General features: G+C 53.3%; 1 protein-coding gene and 1 pseudogene across 1 annotated transcript in view; one reads left to right on the forward strand and one right to left on the reverse strand.

Moving 5' to 3' along the window:
- Positions 1–23,257, forward strand: part of LOC140631987 (cadherin-23-like) — a 283,795-nt gene that overhangs the window by 118,122 nt on the left and 142,416 nt on the right. Inside the window, exons 6-8 of the mRNA XM_072823494.1 lie at positions 11,514–11,708; positions 15,304–15,432; positions 22,935–23,013. Of these exons, the coding sequence (XP_072679595.1) occupies positions 11,514–11,708; positions 15,304–15,432; positions 22,935–23,013 (403 nt within the window). The remainder of the gene's footprint in view (positions 1–11,513; positions 11,709–15,303; positions 15,433–22,934; positions 23,014–23,257) is intronic.
- On the reverse strand, positions 9,066–9,181 carry LOC140632818 (U2 spliceosomal RNA; annotated as a pseudogene).

Here is a 23,257-nt window from a genome sequence, read left to right on the forward strand (position 1 = left end):
GGCCCATGTGTGTGGGGCAGAGAGAGAATGCCTCAACCCCAGCCTGGGCACATGTGCCAACAGACATTTCTGGAAAGGGAGTCTCCATCTCTGTATGCTGGATGGTAATACCTGCTCTCCAGCAAAAATAATCAGAAGGAATTTGGGTGGAAAAGACAGAGCACCATGAGCAAAGGCTAGAGGTGGGCCCACACTCTGGGGGCTGGCGTGCAGAACAATCCGACTGAAGCAGAGTGTCTCGGTGAGGTAAAAGTGAAAGATGAGTTTAGAGAGGGAAGCTTTGGCCAGACTATGGTCATGTTCAAGGTCCAGGAGACCTTGCCTTGGGGGTAAAAGGAGCCAGGGATAGTGTTGGGGGAGGACAGCAAGATGGGAGATCCGTGCTTTAGGGCAGTGACTTTCTGGGATGAGTTACAGGGTCATGGCAGAAAGAGATGAAGAGCTGCAGTGGACCAGCCATAGGGAGATAGATTTTTTCCACTTTTATATTAATTTTTATCAGAGTCACATCCACGAGTGTAAGAGTCAAATAGTAAAGCTAGGTTTATAATAAAATCAGCAATGCCCCATCTCACCATTTCCCATTCCTGATTCCCACCCCAAGACAATCTCTTTCAAAGGATGATAGTTACCTTCTCATTTCCCAGTCGCATGCATATGCATTTTTCAGTTTTAGACATTATAGCTTTAGACATTGGCTTCCAGCTCTAAAGGATGAGAATGGCACTGTTACTCCACGCTCGACCTCATCTTTGCTGCACACGCACACACATATGCCTTGTCACATGCTCCACGCATCCTCCCAACTTAACCAAAGTTCATGCAGCATTGTGATTATGTAAATATTATCCAAGCTGTGCCACATCGCATACCTTAATTATATTTTCTTTTTTTCTCCAGAATCGATAATTGCCTCCTTTTTGTTTGTTTGCTTAGAGTTCTGTGAAGCTATCACTTATTCTAAATATTCGGACATAATTAAGTACCTCCTCTCAGTATATTAAAAATATGTATATTGATTTTTTTTATCAGCTTCTATTTCTCTTGGCAACTTTGTCCTTGGAGCATTCTTCCTCCTGCTCCAGTCCAGAATGGCTGTGCTCTGGCTTGCTTGGTCTTCTGGAGGCTGAGCAGCTGAAGAGAGGCCTGTGTGGGGTGGGCATTGGAAGTGGCGGGGGGAGATAGGGGAATCACCCAGAGAATTTCTTTGTCTCTCTCTACAGGTTCCTATATTTTCCTCTTGGTTTACACCCTCATTTTGGTGGGAGAACACCCTTCAGTAATTTCCTGAAAAGGGATTCATGGGATTTTTTTTTTTTTTACTTTGTTTAAAAAATGTGTTTATTCTGTATTCATATTGGTTGATAGTTTGGCTGGGTATGGAATTCTAGAATGAAATAATTTTCCTCATATGCAAAGGAGGGAATGTTTTGGTTTTTTTTTTTTTTTTTTTTTTTGTCTATAATGTTGCTGTTAAGAACTTCTATGGCATTTTGATTCCTGACCCTTTGTTTTCGCTCTGAAACTAAGACATAAAAAAAAAATCAGTGTTTGGAAACTTTGTGTTTTATGCCTTGGTGTGAATCTCTCTTCTAAACATATAGTAACCTCTTCCATCTGGAAACATGTCCTTTAAATCTGGGAGATTTTCTCACCTCACCTCTCACCTTTCTTACCTCACCGTCTCCTTCACTTACCCTGTTTCCTCTCTCTGGAACACTTATGAGTTGAGTGTTGGATCTTCTGAACTGCTTCTCTGCTTTTCTTATTTTTCTCCCTCATTCTCCATCTCCCCGAGTTTTGTCTTACTTTTGGAGAAATTTCTTTATCTTCCAACTCTTCTGTTAAGGTTTTCATTTCTACTATCTCTTCCTCTTGGAAAGTTCTTATTTCAAAGATGCTATATCTTGCATCTGTAAGGATGTTAAGATACTTTTTTGTTGTTGTTGTTATTCCTTCCTAGTGCCCCCCCCACCCAACCCCTATCTCTGTCTTTCACATTAGAGGCTTTTCTCAAATGTTTCATGACCCTTAGTTGTCTGTTTATATTTAAGAGTGAGTTCACATTCAATCACCCATAAGCCCACTCTGTGTGTGTTAGAGCAGGGTAGGGTGGAGTGCTCTTGTTAACCAGGGGACTTCACTAAGCAGTGATTAGATGAGGACCTAGCCTTTTCTTTGAGAGAACTCTGCCATGTTAACATTTGTGTTTGTGTTTCTCTTGGGCCAATTTCCTTATCTCCTGCCTGGTTGTCAGTCTTCAAGACGCTGACTGGTTCAAGAGGACTGATCAAGGATGGGAGTGGAGGGGAAATGCAGATTTTCATTTAACCTCCTTGTTTTCAGTGCTTTGTGCAGCTCCCACCCTGAGTCCAAAGCCCAACTAACTCAGCCCCTTGAGAAAGTAAACCTCCTGTCATCTGCACAAGTCAGGGAAGTCATTTGGGCGTCTGGCTACTCTTTAAAGATTTGCAGTTGGTCTTTCTCATTTTGGCATCAACTGGTGTCACCGGCTCTTAAAATTTTCCAGGGTTCTGAGTCCCCAGCCTGAGCTTTGGCTTGCTCCTCTTTCCTAAGGCAGTCTCCGGTTCCATCTGTTTCGAGTTTCCAGGAGTTTGTCAACATCTCTCATCTACTGTTGCCTCCTCTCCTGTTCTTTTTGTCCTTGTGGATCTATGCATTTTTAATTTTCATATTGTCATTTTGGTGAGAGGTTTGGACAAAAACAGAAGTAAATGGATGTGTGCAATCTGCTATGTTGAACAGGAAGTCCTGATTCTGTTAAAACATTTATCGAATGCCTTCTGTGTGCAGGTGACAGTGCGAGGTGTCACTGTTGAGGTGGCCACGGTAAATAACAAAGAGAAAAGGAAGGAATTGGGGAATATTGAAGGAAGAATTGACAGGTAGGTGCAGGTGCCTGATGAAGAATGGGAGGCAAAAGAGAAGGGCAAGTCCAAGATCACTCTGGTAGGCGAAGCCCCTGGCACACATGGGGAAGTCTGGAGGGGACTTAGGTCAGCACTTTGATGAGCGTCTTCCTGGAATTCAGAATGGGCAGTACACAGCTGGAGGCCGAGAAGGTACAGGAGGGACTCGGAGATGGGAGAGCACTGAGCTGGCTCTGAGGAGTGGAATAGCTGGAAAAGTGCTTGAGTCATATCAGGGTGTGTGGGACTCAGAGCTCAGCCCTTTGGGTCTCCTTCTGCCCATAAAGCTGGTGCCTCCACCCAGCAGCCTGCCCAGCTCTCAGAGCAGACCCAGCACATTTTAGAGTCTAGGGCACATCATCCGAGGAAAAGCAGACCCTGATGGAGAGAAAAGATATTGTGAAATGATCTCTTCTTGACTCCTCTGCAAGAGGAAGGTGCTAGAAAGCATGCTGTATGCATGCGGGCTTGTGGACAAGCTGGTGTGCCCTCTCCCTGACCTAACAGGACCACCTGAGACATCCATCAAGGCCTGGTGGACACTTGCTTCTCCAGGTTCCCCTTAGAGTGCTGTTGCTGTCTTTGGAGCTGCTCTCAGCTAGAGCCTGCATGCTCTTTCTTGCCTCTTTGAGGAAGAAATACAGCCCACATCACCCACAGACCCCATTTCTCCTCCTCCCTAAGCAGGAATGCCACAAAACCTTTAAAACTTTGCATTTGGAATGATACCCTCCCCAAGACCCCAGTGAACTCCTTCCTCCAGAGTGGCACCTGTTTTGTCATTCAGTGGAGACGAAAATGCAGGCACTGTCACCCACCCGCACCCCAGAAGCCCCCTTGTCAGAGAGGCCTTTACTCCTGACATGACTTCTTGGCATGGTGGGAACCCATTTCCTGATTTCCAGTGGAAGTGTGCAAATTTTAAGATACTCTCTTTCTTCTGAATTTTTCCCCATCAGCACTCCTTTCTCTAATGCAGACAACCTAGAGCCCCCATCCCGGCCACCCCCGTCTTTGGCTCCCACATCACCTCCAGCCACAGAGAAAAGTGAATGAATCAGTCCTGCTTGAGCAGGGGCCCTGAACCCACTCCCCACCCTCCCTCATCTATGGCGTCCCTGAGGTCTAGGGACACAGAAGTGACCTGAATTTGAATCCTAATTCCACCACTTGCTTACAAGCTGTGTGACTTGGAACAGGTTGCTTCATTTCTCTGAGCTTTCATTCCCCCTGGGTCCGGGGAAAAGGAGGTGATGAGATAGGATTTGGTGACAACCAAGCCTGAGGCTGGAGAATTGAGCCCCCTCCCCTCCCCTGTCCTGCCTCCCCTCGCCTTAGGGGCCCAGCAGCCCAGCCTCTGAGCAGCACACGCACGTTCCAGGAGCGTCTGTTCCCAGCTCAGATCCACCGAGGCGCCTGCACCTTGTCAGAACTCCATCTGTCAGGAATTTATTACTAATGCATTTTATAACAGGCTTTATAATAAGATATTAAAGACTGTGGCGGCATCCAGCAAGCATTCCATAAATATTAATAACGCCTTTAGAGATGGCACCTACGGTGGAAATGGTAGGGCTTGTTGCAGAGCTTTGGTTGAGGATGCAGAATAAATACAGAAAAAAAATTGAGGGTACACCGCGAAGATGAGACGGTATGGTGTGCTTTCCCCTGACTCCTATCTCCCATTCTCTAGGTGTTTCAAACTTCTCTACTCTTCTTTCTCCATAACTTTTCCTCTGCAGTGTCTTTTTCTCTCTCTGCTCCTTCCTCCTCCTTTCCTTCCCTCTCTCTCCTTATGAGTGGTCTCCTGCTCACCCCCATCACCCTCTGCTCCCCAGCTCTGCCCTTGCACCATCCCCTCCTGTCTTCCTTTGTCCCCTGTCACCTTCCTCTCTCTCCCCCGCCCCCTCTCTGCCTGCACCCCCACCGTTCCAGTGAGCACCCCGAGCCACCTCTGTGGAAGCCCGGAGTGTAATGTAACTCACACTGCATGTGAGAAGCGAGCTATTTATCATTATTATTAACGAACAAGATCCCTTGCACAGCAGAACTTTCCCAGAGTCTATTCCCTTGTCACCCCAGGAGTAGCAAAAAGATTTATTTGTCTCTGAATTGCACAGGGTGGTCCATTTACAGCAGGTCCATCAGAAGTGATGTGGAGCTTAACCGGGAACTGGGAGAAGCAGGGACCTGCCCTGTCTGCGACCTGCCTAGAGGGCCCATGTCCGCCCCCCATGGGGGGATTCACCTGGCAGGGCAGGAGTTTGGCAGAGGGTGATGATTAAATGAGGATGATGCTTAAACACTGCTTCCTGCTTCCTCGGAGGCATGGGTGGGGCGTTTGGGGGAGACTTCCCTTGAAGACCCAAAAGCTATGAGGGAGTGAGCAGGCCTGGGCAAGGGGAGGAGTGGCCACAGAGGAAGGAGTGCTGGCAGCAGAATTAGGGCAGAGAAACAGGCCAAGGGGCCTGGAGCCTTTCCTCCAAAGACCAACTGCTCCTTTCCAACTAGAAGCTGGACTCAGAGAGCCAGTTTCCACAATAAATTTGGGAGGAGAAGTTGCCCTAGAATGGGGCAGCCCACTTCAGCTGAAATGGGCCTTTTTGCCTTGTCTCCACAGCCCAGACTCGCTCTGGCAATGGCTCTGTAGACCCCTGAGCCCCAAGCCTAGACACCAAAGGGATACCTTCCCCTTGGTCTCCTTGTCTCCAGGTGGGCAGAGCTTGGCTTTGTAGGGCATCTCCCCTCCAGGCCTGTCTCGGCTGGTTGCGTCAAGCCTGTGAACAAGCTGTCCCCTGCCCACCCCTGCCACCCCCACATTCATGCTGATCATTGCAGTGACCTGACTAGATTTGCATGTTAAAAGGAGTATCTGGGGACACTTAAAAAAGAGAGGGAGCCAGCACTCATTCATCTAGGCTGTTTTATTCTTCTCCCCATCATTACGTCCCTTGCCCCCAGCAGTCTAGGAGCTTTGCTTTCTGTGGCCCAGCCTGGGCATTAAAAGGACGGAATCCCAGTGGGCCAGAGTCAGGCTGAGCCTGGGGCGGAGCTGCAGGAATGAGGAGGCCTTGCCTGAGGCTGGATGCATTCTGGGGGTACCAAGGGGGAGGAAGGAGCCGAAACCCATGAGGACAGTGTAAGCCAAGGGGGGAGCCACAGGAAGGACAGCCCAGATGAAGTCTCTGCATCACGTCCAGGGGCAGGAAGTGAAGTCCAGATGGGGTCTGTGAAGACCCCTGGGAGGCTCTCAGATGCGCTTGTCTCTGCTTTTCTTCCTCACTGTGCTCTGTTACCATCACTGCAGATGGGCCTCCTCGGCCCTGTAAATGTTGGCTTCTGTGTGGCACTGCCCTTGTCATGGTGCCCACTCCAGCCCTAACTGGATAGCAAGAACCTTCTTTTTCTGGTTCTGCAGAAAACTGATTTTACTTGCCAGGCCCCACCTGATTGGCCCATTTGAGTCAGGTGATTACCCCTGGACAAATCAGATGTGGCCTCCGTCTGAAGTCACTTGGTTACAAACTTGGCTGCCTAGATCCATCCCCTTGAGCAGAGCTGTGGGTATAACGAGTATCTTGGAAAGAGTGTGGGCAGGGAGGCAGTGGTTAGCATCTCGGGGTGGGGGCTGGTGAATGAAGCACTATATGTAAGGCCGGGCATGATATTTCCAGGCGTGGCTCTGCCCTTCACCACCTGTGAGACCTAGAGCAAGACACAGCCCCTCACTTTTATCCTCGGTAGTCTGGGGAGACAGGACTGGATAATTCCCACGGCTCCTTCCTGCTCCTACACTCAAGCCGTCCCTGAGTGGAGCGTGGTCAGGCCTGGCCTCCAGGCACCCCTCCCACATCTTCCTAAGACCCCGGCCCTCCGATCCCACTGGGGAGGGTCTCCAGAAGTTCTCCTGTCTGTAGCAGCCATGAGCAGCCGATCAACAAAGATACTCTCTTTCTGAATTTTAAAATGTCCATTTGTCTACGTTCGTGATAAAGAGATTGATTGGCTGTTTTTAATACCCCTCTTTAAATAGAGCTCATCTCACACTGCTTATGATGGTATTTTATTACCATAATAATAATTGCAACGACCATTTATTGAGTATTGCTCAACATTGCCGTATGCCTGGCTCAGCGAGAAGCTTTTTTTTATTTCCCCACACCTTGTCTTGCGTAATTCTTTCTCACAACCCTGGAGGGAGGTAGCTGTTAACAGCTCCATTTTTACATTTTTTCCTTTCCACAGGGAAACTGAGGCCAAAAGAGTGAATTCAACAGCATATGTTTGAGGTCTCCGATCAATAAGTGGAAAAGCTCAGGCTCAAATGTAGGGGGTCTGACTCAGAGTCCATGCTCTGGGCCACCAAGTTTTACTGCCTGCAGCATACTTGGAAGCCCAGATACACCTGGCCTCAAAGAGGAAATCTGCTTGTGTTGAAAGTGTAGACCTTTAAAGGGGCACATCTGCACATTTGCATGAAACAGCACCTGGGTGCTTGGAGAAGCCCCCAGTATAGGTGCTGATGAGCACCCCATCATCCCCCCATATCCCTGATAGACCATGGCGCCCAGGACCTGAAATGCAGGAAGTCAGCATTCTTTTCTCTCCAATGGCTTGTCCCTTCTAAGTATATGAATGGCTCTCTGCCAGGCCCATTTAAAAACCTTTTCTAAGTTATGCAGAAATTAAATGGGTTTTCACTGCAGGGCATGAAACATAATCTAAGAAGGTCAGACACAGGACCATTCCTTCTTTTTTCCCTCTTCCCCTGTCTTCTTGGATCTTGGTTTTAAGTCCTCTAATCAGTTGCGCAGAGAGCCTTTCCTGGGGACCGTAAGGTATGCACGGGTGAAATGTCCCCGTCCCCCTACGGCAGGGGGCTGGAGCGCTGACATTCTCCAGGGAGCCATCCCTCTCTGCTGGGCACGGGCGCCTTGTGGGGTGTGCTCTGAAGTGCTGTCTAGCTGCCTCACAGGAGGCTGGCTGCTCTGAAATGGGGACATGTCCATCCCTCGTGGCAGAAACCACAGGCCCTGATGGAATGTTTTGTTCTGGAGCATGGGGCTGACTCTGGTGCTTGCGTGTGTTGTGTTTGTGGGATCCAGAGAGAGTAGGGGGGAAATCGGGAGAGCTCTGGTTTAGCTGAGAGACTTGTAAAGATATCCTCAAGACCAGTACCGTGTGGTGGCATGTTGGGGCAAGGGGCTGGCTCCTCCCAGCCCAGCACCAGATGAGGTCAGATTTCTGGGCTCTGCATGCGGTGGCCCAGGGTGTGTATTTGCAGAGGGCCTGTGTCCATCAAGTCCCGCAGGAAACAGTTCATCTCAGCTCCAGCAAAGGCATTTCAGAAAAGAGACGGTTACAGAGGGTGGGCAGGGCTAGGGGGCATTAAGGGAGGTTGAGGCACCTGGGACCAGCAGGGCTGAAGGGGGAAGGGGCTGGGATGCCCACCTGAGCCCACTGAAGGCTGCGGCCCGGAATGAGGAGCTGCTGTAAAATCAAAAAGTGATATCCCTGCCTCTATACCTTTCTCCTCTTGCCTCTTCCCCAAACTCTGAGCTCCTACTAGCACCTTCCCCACGGCAGAAGCCAGCCTGCAAGGAAGCCTGGGGATGAATGCAGTCCATTGAAGTCTCCTTAGGGTGGGAAAGGGGAGACAGAGCAGGGTATTCGGTGCATCTGGGGAGGGTGTAGACAGGGAATGCCCAGCACAGGATTATCGTTGATATTCATAGTGCTTCTGGACACCTGCCTGCCCTCCCCTCAAAGGCATTCTTGTCCACAGTCCTCCAGAAGGCACAAGGCAACAACATCACAACTATCAATTTCTAAGCACTTATTATATGCTGGGAAATTTGCACTCAGGAGCTCATGTTCTCTTCACACTAACTCTGTAGGATATTATTAACTTCAGTGGACAAAAAGGGGATTAAGGATCAGAGAGATTAAATAACCCAAAGACACACAGCAAGGCTGGGGTTCTGACAGTCTGTCGATCCCTGAAATCCTAGCACTTGTCCGCTCTGCCCCCTTGCACACTTGATTCTCTTTTGGAGGGAAAGAGAGCATCTGTTTTCCAAGCCACCGAGCCGAGGAGGGAAGGCTTGGCAAAGGAAAAGGAGGTTCAGAAGCCTCGAGGTGTGAGGCAGCCTGCTGGGTTTGAGAAGTACGAGTAGCTCTCCTATCAGAAAATATTAAACTGATAAGAATAGATGGTACACATGATCTTAGCCAAAAGGCCAAGAAGGGATGCCTGCCAGGAAATAAAGTGGGAAGGAGGAGACAGAGACAGACCATGAGGGCCTGTGTTGTATACAAGGGGCACTGGGGAGTCATGGATGGTGTGGAGGAGAGGGGCCTCCCCATCTGCCTCCTGTCTTCTGTGCTGGTGGGAGAAGGACAGGTTAGGAGCCTGTCCATTCAGCCTGATATTTGCCTAGTGACGGGAGAGAGTCAGCACACTCAGAAAGAAACAGTGGCGGGCACCTGGGTGGCTGAGTCGGTTGAGTGTGTGACTCTCGGTTTCAGCTCAGGTCATGATCTCAGGGTCCTGGGATCGAGCCCCATGTCAGGCTTTGCAATGAGTGGGGAGTCTGCTTGAGGATTCTCTCTCTCCCTCTCCCTCTGCCCCTCCCCCAGCTCATGCTCACTCTTTCTCTCAAATAAATAAATCTTTGAGAAGAAGGAAGGAAGGAAGGACTAGAGGGAGGGAGGGCGGGAGGGAAGGAGGGAGGGAAGAAGGAAGGAAAACAGTGGCAGCTCCATAGCATTGTTCTCCAGAGGCCCTTTCCAGCCTGACTGGGGATCTTATAAAGAACCCCCTTGCCTCAAGCAGGTGGTCCCAGGAAAAGGCTACCAGCCTTTGGTGAAAGAAGTCACCCAAAGCAGTGACACAGGGCCCATGTCACGGCCACCAGCACAGAGAGGAGGCAGCAGTGTGGGTGCCTCCTTGAAAGAAGCCCTCCAGGTGTCAGAAGGCACCCAGTCATTGTCCCCATGTGAAAAGATACAGGAGCGGGAATACGGTCTCTGCCCTCAGGGAACTAACAGGCTAGTCCCACACTGCGGGCTAGGAGGTACCACCCCTGCTGGCATGGAGCTCAGCATCCTACAGAAGAGGTAGGGAAAGAACTGCCATCAGTGTTTCCGAGAAGTGTTCCATACAGAGCATGAGATCACTGGCTTAGAATTAGCCAGGCCTGAATTCCAGGCCCTCTTTGACCACGGCCTAGCTGTGTGACTTGGGCTAGTTGCTTACCCTCTCTGAGCCTTAGCTTCCTTTTCAAAGGGCAATCAGTCAAGGGGAACAGGGATTGTTTTTACCCTTTTGTCTCTGCGAAGAGCCTCATTAGATTGCCTGTCTTCACATGTGCCCAGAGCCCACTAAATTATGAATAAATTCCCTCACCCTATTTCCCAGGCATGGCTCATGTGCCGGGCACGGTGATGGTCGCTGGGGTGATGGCAGCTGACAGTTGGGCAGAGATGCAAACAGAGCCTGAGGAGGCGCCGACTGCTATAAGAGCCACTTGTTCATGTCTTCAGAAAGGATATGGATGGGACGCCTGGGTGGCTCAGTGGTTGAGCCCCTGCCTTCGGCCCAGGGCCTGATCCTGGAGACCCCAGATAGGGTCCCATGTCAGGCTCCCTGCATGGAGCCTGCTTCTCCCTCTGCCTGTGTCTCTGCCTCTCTCTCTCTCTGTGTCTCTCATGAATAAAGAAATATAATCTTTAAAAAAAAATGATATTGGACACCCACTGTGTGCCAGGCATCATGCTAGGCAAAGCAGCTAGAGCCCTGTGGCTTGCATGGGGCGCATGTGCTGTGTGGGAAGACAGGCACTGACCAAGGAATTAGAGAAGAAAGGTGAATGATGAAAAATCTCCAGGTGAGGTGGGAACCTTAATATAAGCAGTGGTGGAGGGTGGGGGCGTAGGAGGGGGGCTGGCCTGCTTTAGGAGTCTGGAAGCTTCCATGAGGAAGTTACGTTTAACCAAAGACCCCAAGTCAGAAAAGGACAGGAGTCTATCCACAGTGTGTAGCAGAGGGAATCTGGTGGGCTCCCAGGCAGTGGTAACATCGAGGGAGTCCTGTGGGCCACCTGTGGCAGGTTGCCATGGCCCAGGGATGGCATGTGCATGCCCTACCCCGGGGCAATCCAAGTCAGCTCCGTGGTACCAGGCAAAGCCCTCAGGGCCCCCTGCCACCTGACCGTGGCACACCCCTGAAGCCTCCCAACACGCAGAGTCTCAGGTGCCCCCCAGAGCAGCCTGGGCCTGAGAGGCGACACAGCCGAGAAACAGGGGTTTGGAGACCAAAAGGCCCCCATCCAGAACGCCAGGGTGAGCAGATCATCTTCAGAACTGGTGCTGTTATAGCCACCAGGAGGCCATCAAAAAAAGGGGGAAAAAAATAGATACTGCATTTTAAATTCCTCTGAACCCTCCTAGAATAAAAATGACAAAGCCGCGGGTCTGGTTGGCTGGAGGGACGCGGTTAATGGGCTTTGGGGGAATAGTCACCGACGAAGGCAGCTGCTCCGAGCACCACTCACCCTTTGGTTTGCTTTGCTTCGCCCCCAGAACACGCCGGTGGGGACACCCATCTTTATCGTGAACGCCACGGACCCCGACTTGGGTGCAGGGGGCAGCGTCCTGTACTCCTTCCAGCCCCCGTCCCCGTTCTTCGCCATCGACAGCGCCCGCGGCATCGTCACGGTGGTCCGCGAGCTGGACTACGAGACCACGCAGGCCTACCAGCTCACCGTCAACGCCACGGTGAGTCCGCCCCGCAGGCCTGTCTCCTCCCACCCTGGGAGAGAGCAACGGTGGCACCAGCATCCACCCCGGCCGGTCAAGGCCCTGCAACAGTGACGCTGGCCGTAGTCACAGTAAGAGCAGGAGCGGTGCCGGGCCCAGCGCTCAAATGGGTTGCCTCCATTAAACCCCACGGCAGCCCTCTCCCATACGTGATATGAATGTACCCATTTCACAGATGAGGCCGCTGAGGCCCAGGAGCAATGCAGGTAATTGCCCCCACTGGTAACCCCACAGGGCATTCATGATGTGGGGTGTCCCCTCGCTCTCTGGAGCCTCAGACAGAGGTGGCAACCCAGCAATGTCCTGATAGCACCCTACACGCAGGAGCCGGCGCATCCAGGCATCCCCGCCACTGCTCCCGAGTGGTGACGCTTACATAGGAGGGCCCACCCATGTGCACACCAGGCATCATGCTGGGTCCTGGGAATTCCAGGATTAGCAGGAGAGGGGAGAGAGAGAGAGGAAGAACTGTCCCATTTTATGGCTGACACTGTTGAGACTCACAAGCTGATGAGTAGCAGGGAGCAAGAACCCAAACCCAGTTGGGCTGACACCAGTCCAGGGCCCCATGGCGGGAGTTTCTGAGTTTCCAGATCATCACAGCCCCTTGGCCTCTGCCACCCTGCAGAAGGCCACACCCTAAGTAGGCTCTGAGCCCTGCACTCCTCTCTTGCTTGCTCCTCCCTCTCTCCAGGCACAGCTGGAGTCCAGCAGGCAACAGGTCGGGAGGTGGCCCATTGTCCCTTGGATTTCTGTTAACAAAGCTCAGGCCAACAAGTTATAGGAGTCCCTCTTGACTCTTCAGGACCCATTTGCCTGACACCCAGCTCCATCCCCTGGCCCCATGTCACTGCAGCGGGACTGCCAGTGGCACTGGGGGCTCCACTTGGCAGATCACAGAGCCCAGATCCTGGAGTAAGACACATGGACTAGGTCAAGGGTCTAGTTTGAAAGATGGGGCTCCCCCAGGCTTGGGCAAGGTGTAGAGGGGGCCCCAGGAACCGGGAAATGCATGCTTTTTCTGGGGAGGCCACTGTGGGTACCATTCACATTCTTTCCTTCTCCCCTGGTTAAGTGTTTGTTGCCTGGGAGGTTGTCTGTCCTGCTGTTTGTAAACCTGACTTCTGGGATCAAGGGGGCATGTAAGACTAGAATCTGCTCTCTACACACACCTGCACCTGTACCCTGCCTTGCACCCGCACACAGCCGTGGTACCCCTCCAGCCGCTCTCCATTTGCACACGCTGGGTCCCATTTGCACATGCTGGGTCCCAGGAATGTGCCAATCCCAGGAATGGGTCCCAGGTCTCTTGCTCTCTTTCTTGCTGTGACCCTCTCCCTGTGGAGTAATTTCCATCTTCCATGAAAATGGCTTTGGGCAGGCAGGGGAGGGACCACAGGCAAGAACTTGGGTGGCCAGACCAGTTAAGAGGCCTGGGCTAGAGCTGAGATGGTGAATACAGTTAAATTGCTGTTAATCTTGCAGCCATCAGATCTTCAAGCAAAGGAACAGGAGGGCCCCTTCCTGGCCCTTGATGGCTCCCCCACCTGAAGCACAGTCCCCCTCAGGACTGGTGCTGTGCCCTTGGCTGCTGGGCATTTCCCCAAGGAGATTCTCCTATGTGGCTTTGCAGGGAGCAGTGTGGGTTCCCAGCCACCACTGGGTGGGCACAAAGCGGGGAAACGGGAGGACTTCCTGGGAACAGCCCCAAGTGACAGCTGGGATCCTGGCGAGGTGCCTGCCCTGTCAGGTATGCCCACTGATCCCCCCACCCCAAGCCATGAGAGTGAGGGAATCCATGGCAGGAGCAGGGCTGTGGCCCCGAGACTGCAGGATGGGGAGGGCAGGTGCCAGGCTGGACAGAGCCACCTACGCGCAAAACCTGGTAATGGCAAATTAGAGCTACTGGCCTCCCCTGCTCAAAAGATCAAGGGACTTTGTTCCTCCCACCCTGGCCCTGTCTACCTGATTGCTTGGGTCCCTGGTGGAGAGCTCTCACCATGGGCAGCAGTCCCCAAGCCCGAGCTGTGGGTTCCATTGTCTTGGAGCCCAAGAAGGGTGTCTCCCCAGTGGACCGTCTGCCCAGCTCCTCCTGCGTCCAGACTCTCCTCCGCCCTGCTGCACCCACTCCTCATCCCTGAAGTCCCTCTCCGTGGCTACCCCTGAGGACTCTTAGGACAACCAGCCCTCCCTCCCCAAAGGCTCTGCTGCACCTCTCTATCTGGAGGGCAGGAGCAGGCCCTAGGCTTGTTGCAATGGGGCCGGCGGGGGGGGGGGGGGGGATGCTTTGCATTGCTCCAGGCACCACAGACCAAAGGAGACCTAATCAGGGGACAGACCAGAGATTGTACAGGCTCAAGGGTCCATGGAAGTCATTGCATTGAGCCCCTTTATCTCACAGAGAAGCAAACAGACCCCAAGAAGGAAGAGAACTTACTCGAAGTGACCCAGCAAGTCAGGGGCTGAGCTGGTGTTAGGGCTCCAAGTCAAATCAGTTAGGGCAGGTTTTTATTGCAGAAGGATCGGAGTTTGAGTCGTGGCTACGTACTTAGCCAGCTGTGTGACCCTGGACAGGTTACTTAACCTCCGTGTGTCTCAGTTAATGTATCTGAACAATGGCCACATGGTATCTACGTAAGCAAACAAGGTTCCAGCGCCCTGCCTGTCACCTAACCTGTGCTCAGCAGGAGTCCTTTCCTGTGGGTCATGGTCATTCATCGGCAAAGGGCTATTTCAACAGTTTATCACTGTAGGCTGTGTATTTTAGGGTAATGGTGTTTCTGGTTTCATTTCTTGGTGAGCTTTCATAAGTCTGAATTTCCAACTGAGTAGGAAGGTTTAAACGTTGCCTGCCTGACCACGGCAGTGGGGGCGGGGGGGGGGGGGGTGGCGTGGGGTGGGGTGGGGGTGGCGGGCATGACCCCTGGGGATTGCTTCCTGGAGTCCCCCAAATGTCACAGGCCCTGGAGCTCCCCCTGCTGGTTCTATCAGAAAAGTTACTTGACCAGTAAACCCAGGTGCAGAGCAGGGATGCAGGTGTCAGAGCGGTCCCGCCCATCCTGGCCCTTCCCTTGCTGCCCTGGGATGACAGGGGGCAGGAAGTGAGCGTGGTGAGGGCCGGTGGCCTTCTGCCTGAATCAAGAGATGCTGCTAAGGACAGGCACTGTCTCTTTATCCCAAGCCAGTCATCCCACCCTTGAGTAGTAGTGGGGAGCAAGAAGATGTCTGGGACCATCAGGCCTAGGCCGAGCTGGGGGCAGGAGAGCTGACTCTACCCTAGCCCTGCTTTCTGACATTGGATAAACCACCTTCTGCGGGGTCTTGGGGGCCCCTGTTTGTGTTTTCCTGCACAGGTCCGAGATCTCTGTGGGTTCTTAGGGTTCTTGAACATCCGTGTATTAATGCTCCTCCTGCAGGAGTGTGGGAACACATGCGTACGTGGGCACACATGTTTGTGCACATGGGTGTTGTGTGTGGAGATGTGTGTGTGTGTGTGTGTGTGTGCATGTCAACAATGTCACAACCTAAGGTTGTGTATTCTTTGTCCTCTAAGGATCAAGACAAGACCAGGCCTCTGTCCACCCTGGCCAACTTGGCCATCATCATCACAGATGTCCAGGACATGGACCCCATCTTCATCAACCTGCCTTACAGCACTAACATCTATGAGCATTCTCCTCCGGTAAGCCACTCCCTGGCCCTTGTGAGACTTCCCTCTGAGCTTCTGTTAGGGATGGGGCCCTGTTCGGTTGGACAGGCTCTTGGCATTTCCTACTCCCCTCAATCCCTATGCATGTCAGTGATGGAAATCTTAGCACAAGTGAAAGCCTGACCCCCTCTTCGTACCATACCACCACACCCCATGTCCTCACCCTCTCACTTCATCTCCAGAGGGCTCCAAGAGGCAAAGAAAACCCCAAAGGCTTACTAGTGTAGACAAAGGGGAACAGTTCAGGAAGATTTACATGGGATGATAGGGATGCCTGTGGAACCAGCCTGGTCTAGAGAGATTTGGACTCAGCCACATTCCCCATGGGTCAGTCTGCCTCTCTCAGCCAACCAGTCCTGCCCAAGATGGCAGCAGTGTGCCCTCCACTCCCCAGTCCTCTCAGCCTTGGCTTTTCTCTGGGAGCACACAGGTCCAGTTGTCCCTCTAACTGCTCGATCTTTGGATTTTTCAAGCCCAACTTTTCAAAAGAGGCATCTGATTGATTGTGCCATGTCACAAGGTCACAGATCTCCAGCCAGCCTATAAGTTGGCTGCCCTTAGGCCCTATGTCTGCCTCTGGCCCAGTCACTTGTGACTGGGGGGGTCTTCGAGAACAAAACATGCTACTGCTTGCTCACTTGGGCTGGGGGTGGAAAACTCTGCTCACCCATCCCTTGCCTGGTAGCCACCCATCTTTTGTGCAAACTAGAATAAAGCACAAACAGTGGGCTGATAAATTAAGGAAAACTGGCTCCTCTGGGTAGCTGCAACCCCTGGACATATAGGAGGGGAGCCGCTCTTGTGGAAGGAAAAACATGCCCTTCCTTTTGAGGGAACTCAGTGTGCTTAGAGGAAGGACACACGAATTGGAGAACAAAGTAGGACACCTGCCTGAACACGTGCACAACAGGGGCCCACCTGCACATCTGCACGGACTCACAGAATTCGGTATAAGGGAGGGGCAGGCTTCCCTTGACCAGGGTGCAGACCACCTATAGGCCATCACAGTCCAGGGAAGCACAGCTTCTAGTTTAGAGACTGTGGTCCATCCTGACCCTGGCATCCTCAAAGTGCTATATTTCGGGTTTCAGGTGTGTGTGTGTTGGGGGGGGGGTAGCCACTTCCTTCTGGGGGCCAGGTGTGGGCTGGAGGATCTACCAAGCAAGATGCTTTGTGGTCTCCTGTTGCAGGTGTCTGAAGCTGCATTTAGGGTAGAGCATGACATCTCAATGCCCCCTGCCCTAACCTGCTCTTTCCTAGTGGTCCGTGGACAGCAGCTAAAGGCCATCTCTTTCCAAAATCTCTTTGCTATGCCCATATCTCCTAAGCCCAGGGAGGCCTTCCCTGACCTTTCAGAGGAGATGGGCCCTTCCAACTACGCCTGGTCCCTGGCCATCCCCTTCTTAGCACTCAGGACTCTCAGACAGCTTGCTCAGCCTCTGTTTCCCTGCTGGACCAGAAGTAGTTTGGCAGGGATGGGGTTCTACTGGGGCATAGCACATCAGGGGTGCTACGGATGTGTTTGTGGAATGAATGAATGAATGAATGAATGAATGAATGAATGAGTGATCAAACGAACAATGCCCTGGTCAGACCAGCCCTCTCACCTGCCTGCCATCCTCATCACTCCCATGCCAACTCCTGTTACCAATCCAGAATATATCCGTCTGTTGGTTCCCAGCTCCCTGGCCACATTCCTTAGGATTTATTTTTTCCTGGCATCATCCTCACCAGCCCACAGCCAGCCAGCCATTGCTTCCCCCCCACCCCCACCCCCCACCCCTGGCTCTGGTAAAGTGGACTCTCCCTAGGTTGCATAATTTACTACTGGATTATGGCTGCACCTGTAATGCTCACCAACGTGTGAGCAGGGTATTTTGGAGCTCCCAGTGATCAAGGTGCCTGAGTCTCTGGGACCTGGTCTCAGCTTCCAGTGTGTCTCCCAGGACATTGTGCCCAGAGCTGAGTGCAGAGAAGGCGCTTGGAGCTAACTTGTTGATTGAAGTGAGGATGCGATGGTGGCCACGCAGCCAGAGACACTCAGAGTAGGGTCTGCAGTCACTTTGGCCAAATCCTCCACACTGTGGGCCGCTTCCTCCTTGGCAAATGGCTGGTAATGCAGTAGTGTCTGCATTGGCTGAGGGTTTTAAGGACTGGAGGTCACCTGCTCCTGTAGAACACCCAGCAAGGCATTCACTCACAGTGGTTATGACTCAGTAGTCCCTATGGGGCTGTGAGGCCACTCCCGCCAATGCCCCTGGAGTTCTCAGGAGGGCAGGTCTGAGCCCCACCTCTTTGGTCATGACTCGGCTCGGGGGAGCCAGACAAGGAAGTAAGTGAGGAGGCTTCGGACTCTCCCCGGCGCCCACAGAGTCATCTCCGGGGCACGCAGCCTGCGTCTGCTCCTCGTCCCCACCCTGGAAAGGAGCGCTCCCGTTGCCATGTCTCTGGCACCTCTTTTTCTGCTGCAGGCCAATTCCCTAATGCTCCAAGCCTGACTTTTCCAGGCTTCTAATCGGTTTCCATGCCTTGATCCGGGCCCTGCTTGTCGCTTTACAGTGTGGAACCCTGGCTTAACTCAGTACTTCCTGGGCCGGCCAGGTCCCTGGAGCCCCGTGGCCCGTGCAGCCCCCTCACCCTGGGGACCCAGGCGTCCCCGCTCCCAGCCTTGGCTCTGCTGGCCCGGGGGGCTCCGTCCAGACCCCGGCCCACGCTGCCTCGCTCCTCCTCTTTATCTGCGGCTCCCAGCATGGATGCCTCTCTCTATCAGCGTATCGGGCCGGCGTGCCTCATCTAAAGTGTATATATTACCTAATAAAATCCTTCTTATTTGGGATTATTGCATCAAATTTTAATTTCCTCACTCGAGCAGCGGCATGTCGGCCTGCCCGTCAGTGAAGGACCGATAGGAGGTGAAAAGAGCGGATAAACTGCACAAATTACTGCCAGCTGATGCCTATCAGCCCTTTGACTGGAATTGACTGGAATTAAGGACTGAGAAATAGGATTTTCTGCCTCAGAATCTGCTGTGGCAGCTCTTGTCGGAAGTCCCCTCCGGCCCCCACGGCCCCCTCCCCGCACAGGCGCCTCCCACTCCCTGAGCGAACTGCGGTCCACCTTTCAAGTCCTTAATCCTGTCATGGCAATGGGGAAGGCGGTCCCCGGGGAGAGAGCTGGGCTGGGACCCCTGAGACCCCGGCCCCATGGGCTCCAGATCCAGCTCCAGCTCCCATCCTGGCCCGCTGTTCTGGAAGAGGCAGGCTGCGGAAGGGGAGACACAAGCTCCTTCTAGAGAAGTCTCAGCTCCTCTCAGATCTGCCTGGACTTTCCCACCGGTACCCGAACCTCAGAGGGGGGCTGCCTCGCACACCTCATCCACCTCTGTCGGCGGCGCACCTACTGGGCGCGGAGCCTTGGGCCTGTCCCCTCTGCCGTGGAGCAGTGGAGGCCCCCAGACCCACCCCAACCCAGGCCTCCATTCCTCAGTCACTCTTGCCCCAGCCACTCACCACACCTTGAGACTTTAAGCCAATTCTGGAACCCTCTGAGCCTGTTGCCTCCCATACCCCCATGGTTTTGGGGCTTGTGAGGAAAATGCAAGAGTACCCATGTTGGATGTCAAACACGGTGCTTGGCACAGAGTAGGTGCTTGACCAGTGCTGGCTCGTCCCCGGGCTGTTAGCCGTTCTCTCCCTATAATACCCAGAAGATGCCTTAGCTCCAGGGTACGGATTCTGAATCTGGGGTGCTAGGGAGCCTGAATGGGCTGTAACTGTGTGGCACACCACAAGCATGCGTTGTCTGGGAAGAGGCACCACGGCTTTCATCAGATGCTCAACAGGGGTCCCGGTGACCAGTGACAGTCACTTTTATGGCATTTGCTGTGTACCAGGTATGGTGCTAAGCCCTGTGCACCTACCAGTTGCTGAGGGGTGGAGGCTGTTATTTTACCCATTTTATAGACGGGGAGAACAAGGCAGTGAGAGGTCAAGTAGCTCACTCAGAAGATTTGAGCCCAGGTAGCCTAGCAACAGAGTCAAACTCCTAACCCCTTCAGCATACTGCTCTTCCCGCCACAAGGAGCAGGGCCCCTGGAGGCCTGTGTACCTTTAGCCTCTCAGGGGAGCCTCATTTCTGTACAACGTGGGTTCCTGTGATGGGAGGAGCCCGTGGCAGGGTGGACCCTTCTCTGAGCCTCCTGGGCCTGCCCACCTGTGAAGCCATGTGCTGGTGCGTCCCCCTCATTCCCACCCCCGCCTGGAGAGCCAGCCAGTAAGGGGCCTGGCTCTGGGCCCAGCAGGGGCCACGTTTCTCCATCCTCTCGTCTTTGGAAATAAGTTTCAGTATATTGAAAATATAATTACTGAGACTCTGAAACAAGAGCCGTGGGATCCCAAGAGCCCCCATTCCTCCCCGTTAATTCCTTCTTATAACATTTCCAGTCTTTGTGGCTGCACTTGTATTAAAAGCTCAGGGTTTTATTAAAAATGGATTTATTTACCCAAAAAGAGATAAAACCCCAAACTTTGTCAGAAGCCTGTTGGCTTTCACTTCCCAGCAGGTCAGGTGTGGCTCTTCCTGGGGAGAGCCGGGCCCTTCTGTCCTCTGTCACCCAATTGCCCACTGGCCCCCCTCTGAGCCCCACTTGCCCATGAGCCTCCCGGCAGCCCAGGGTGGGAGTGTGTATGGGGAGATGCTCACAGGGCTCTGAGGCCTGAGGGTTCTTCAGCCATGAAGCCCTACCTTTGCAAAGGCCACCACTGACCCCTGTTCTGGTCCTCCCAAGGTGTCCTTGTCTGTAGGCCCACCCGGCTCAGCCCAGCCACTCCTGGGTTGTGTGTGCCTGGGAGCATGCAGGTGCCCCTTGAGGTTGACTGTGTAGTGACTTTCTGGAAAGGTGCGCTGGAGACTCGGGGCCCAGTTAACCTGGCAGTCTAGGCCCTGCCCTCAGCAGACCCTGATACTGGGACACATTTGGGGCCCAAGACAGGGCTCTAAAAGAGGGAGTTGTCCCCGTGTCTGGAAAGCCCATCCTGGCACCTGAGCCTCACACCAGCGTCCCACACTGTGGGGACCTACTCCTGGAGACAAACCCAGGCCTCTCCTATGTGAGGAGTGGGCCCCCCAAAAAGAGCCCTCCGTGGGGTGACGTTGGGGGAAGCAGTTCCTGCAGGCACTGAAATGCTTCCCAAATGACTCCCCACAGACGCCTGGGTCTGGGGCCATTAGCAGATATTACAGGGAAAGAGTCTGTCTTCAGATCAGAAAGCCTGAGAGAACAAAGGTTAACAGGGTTGCTGGGGTTTGGTTTGGTTTTTTTAAAAAACCACTTTACTACATCGAGGAGCCTTTACTACACTGAAGCCCAGAGGAATAGTGGGATATGCAAGTTGCCCCAAATCTGACATGAGCTAATGCTTGCGAAGTGCTTAGATTAGTGCCTGCCACATAGCACGGACATTCCTAAATGGCAGTTATCGTTATTAAAGCAGAAACCTGGTGTGGAGGTGGCATCGCTGGGCGGGCAAGAGCATTTTGGAACCAAAGTACCTGACTTTGAGCCCTGGCTTCACCTTCCCTTCCTTGCAGTGGGACCTTGGCAAGGCCACTTAACTTGATCAAGTTCCTCGGTTTCCTCCTCTGGAAGACGAGGCTTGTGGGGTAGGCGTGAGGGCGTGAGGGTGAAGTAAGTTAGTCCATAGAAGGCATTTGCAGCGGCACTGGGTGCAGAGTGGGTGCTGGCGAGAGAACAGGGCCCGTGCCGCTGGTGCCTCCTGGTCTCTGGCACAGTTCATGTCCTCAGAACCTGCGTGGGGAGCGGCTCATTTAATGGTGTCTTTTTCCGATATCATAACAGTCTTTCCCCCCTCCCCCCCCGGTGGGGTGTACTCCTGTGTCCTGGGGGAAGGGGCCCCCAAGGAGGGCGCCAGACCGGCTTTCTGCTCGGCCTTGGCCTCAGGGCTGTGTCCATGTTTCTGCGGGAACCATTTCTCTTGGAACATTCTCTTACCTTCCCTCAGCTCGAGCTGGAAGTGTTCCAGATTGCTGCACACCTGGGCCCTGGGGAGGATGGAGGATAGCCACACAGGGACAGCACTGCTCTGGGGGTGGGGGATGGAGACGCCCCTTGTGGGTGTTGCGCCCCCAGGAGGAGGTGCTTGGGTAGGGGTGCAGGGTTCAGATTTCAGCTGATGGACAGCAGGTGGGTGAGAGGCAGCAGATCCAGGCCACAGGAGCTCATCACTAGACATGTAAATGCCAGGGTGGGTATTTCCCTGGGGGATGGGGACGGGGCTGTAACCAGGGAAAAGTGCAGCCGGGGCCAGAGCCTCAGGCAGGCAGGGCGGACGGGGCGGTGGCTGGCTGACTGCATGATTGGGCCTGGAGAGCAAGGCGGAGGTTGCCGCGGGCAAGGGGAGATGTGCAAGTGGTGGTGATGGTGATGTGAGACTCTTTAGTACGTCCCTTTCTTCCTCAGCCAACCAATCCATCAACTGATATTTGAATGTGCCCATTATATGCCAGGATCCCTTCCTGGAGAACCTTAGGCCTCCACGTCCGCGCCTGTACTGTACCTTTTGCCTCCGTATCATTTTCTCTCCCTGGCAAGCTCCCACTCATTCTTCATGACTCGTCCTAAATGTTGCTGTCTGTACAACCCTTTGCCAGCTCTTCCAGATGGACTTCTGCACTTCGGGGTATTTCTGCATCTAAGCACCCTTCGATGCATAGAGCAGTGTCTGTGAGCCCTCCCCACAGGCTGTGTACTCCCTAAGAGCAGGGACCCCTGAATCCCCATCCTGGTAGTCCCAGATCCCGGTTCCTTCCCCCACCCCTGTGCACCCCCTTCCCCCAGTGCTGCAGGGAGAAGGAACAGGGTGTGGGACAGAGCCATTTGAGGCAGGAGCTGCTGGTTCCAGTGCTGGATAGGGCATGGGTCATAGGGCCGTGGTGGCCTCTGGGATCATTCCTGGAGATACTCACTTTCAGGATTTATGATGCTTTTGTTAGTAGAGTAACTGATCCATGATGTTCTCCTTTACTCAAGTCCTAGTGAAAGCAAGGTCCCAGGGTTTTTGCTGTTATTCATATTTAGGTGGGGCAAACCGAGACCAGCAATTTGATGGGCGGTTGGGATAGAGATCAGATCTCTTGTCCCCTGGCTTGTTTTTCCTCTTTCCTGGGTGGTTACAGCAGATGAGGGGACATGGGGAGGGGAAGGGGGAACGAGAGCATTAGCAGGATTAGGCCTCTCCATGGGACTCCAAGGTGTTTGCCAAGGCCTTGGGGTTATGTCCCCAGATTGATGGGGACAGCTGAGACCTGAACCCTCAGCAGCTTCCTAGGCTGGCCTTGTAGCAGGGAGTCCACTACCTGGGGAGGGAAGCTGCAGGTGCCAGGGCAGCTACAAAGAAAGATGGACACCCCGGGGGTGGCCGAGCAGCCAAATCAGGTCCCTCCTCTCTCCTACCCAGGGCACAACGGTGCGAGTTATCACCGCCATCGACCAGGATAAAGGACGTCCCCGGGGAATTGGCTACACCATCGTCTCAGGTAAGGCCTCGGTGCTCCTGGCACCCCACCCCCACTGTAGGAGCACCAGGCTCTGCAGGGCTGTGCAGAGGCCTGGGTGTGTGGACAGTGGTGTGAGGGGACAACCCTGGGCAGAGGACCTGGGAAGGTGACTGAGTGGATGAAGGAGGGAGGAGGAAGAGAGCTGGAGACTGAGGCTAAGATGTTGGGGGCCACTTGGGTGGTGTTGGGAGATGGGAGTATGCACCACTGTCCAAGGTCCAAG

This window comes from Canis lupus, chromosome 4 (assembly GCF_048164855.1).
Source record: "Canis lupus baileyi chromosome 4, mCanLup2.hap1, whole genome shotgun sequence".
Taxonomy (NCBI): Eukaryota; Metazoa; Chordata; class Mammalia; order Carnivora; family Canidae; genus Canis; species Canis lupus.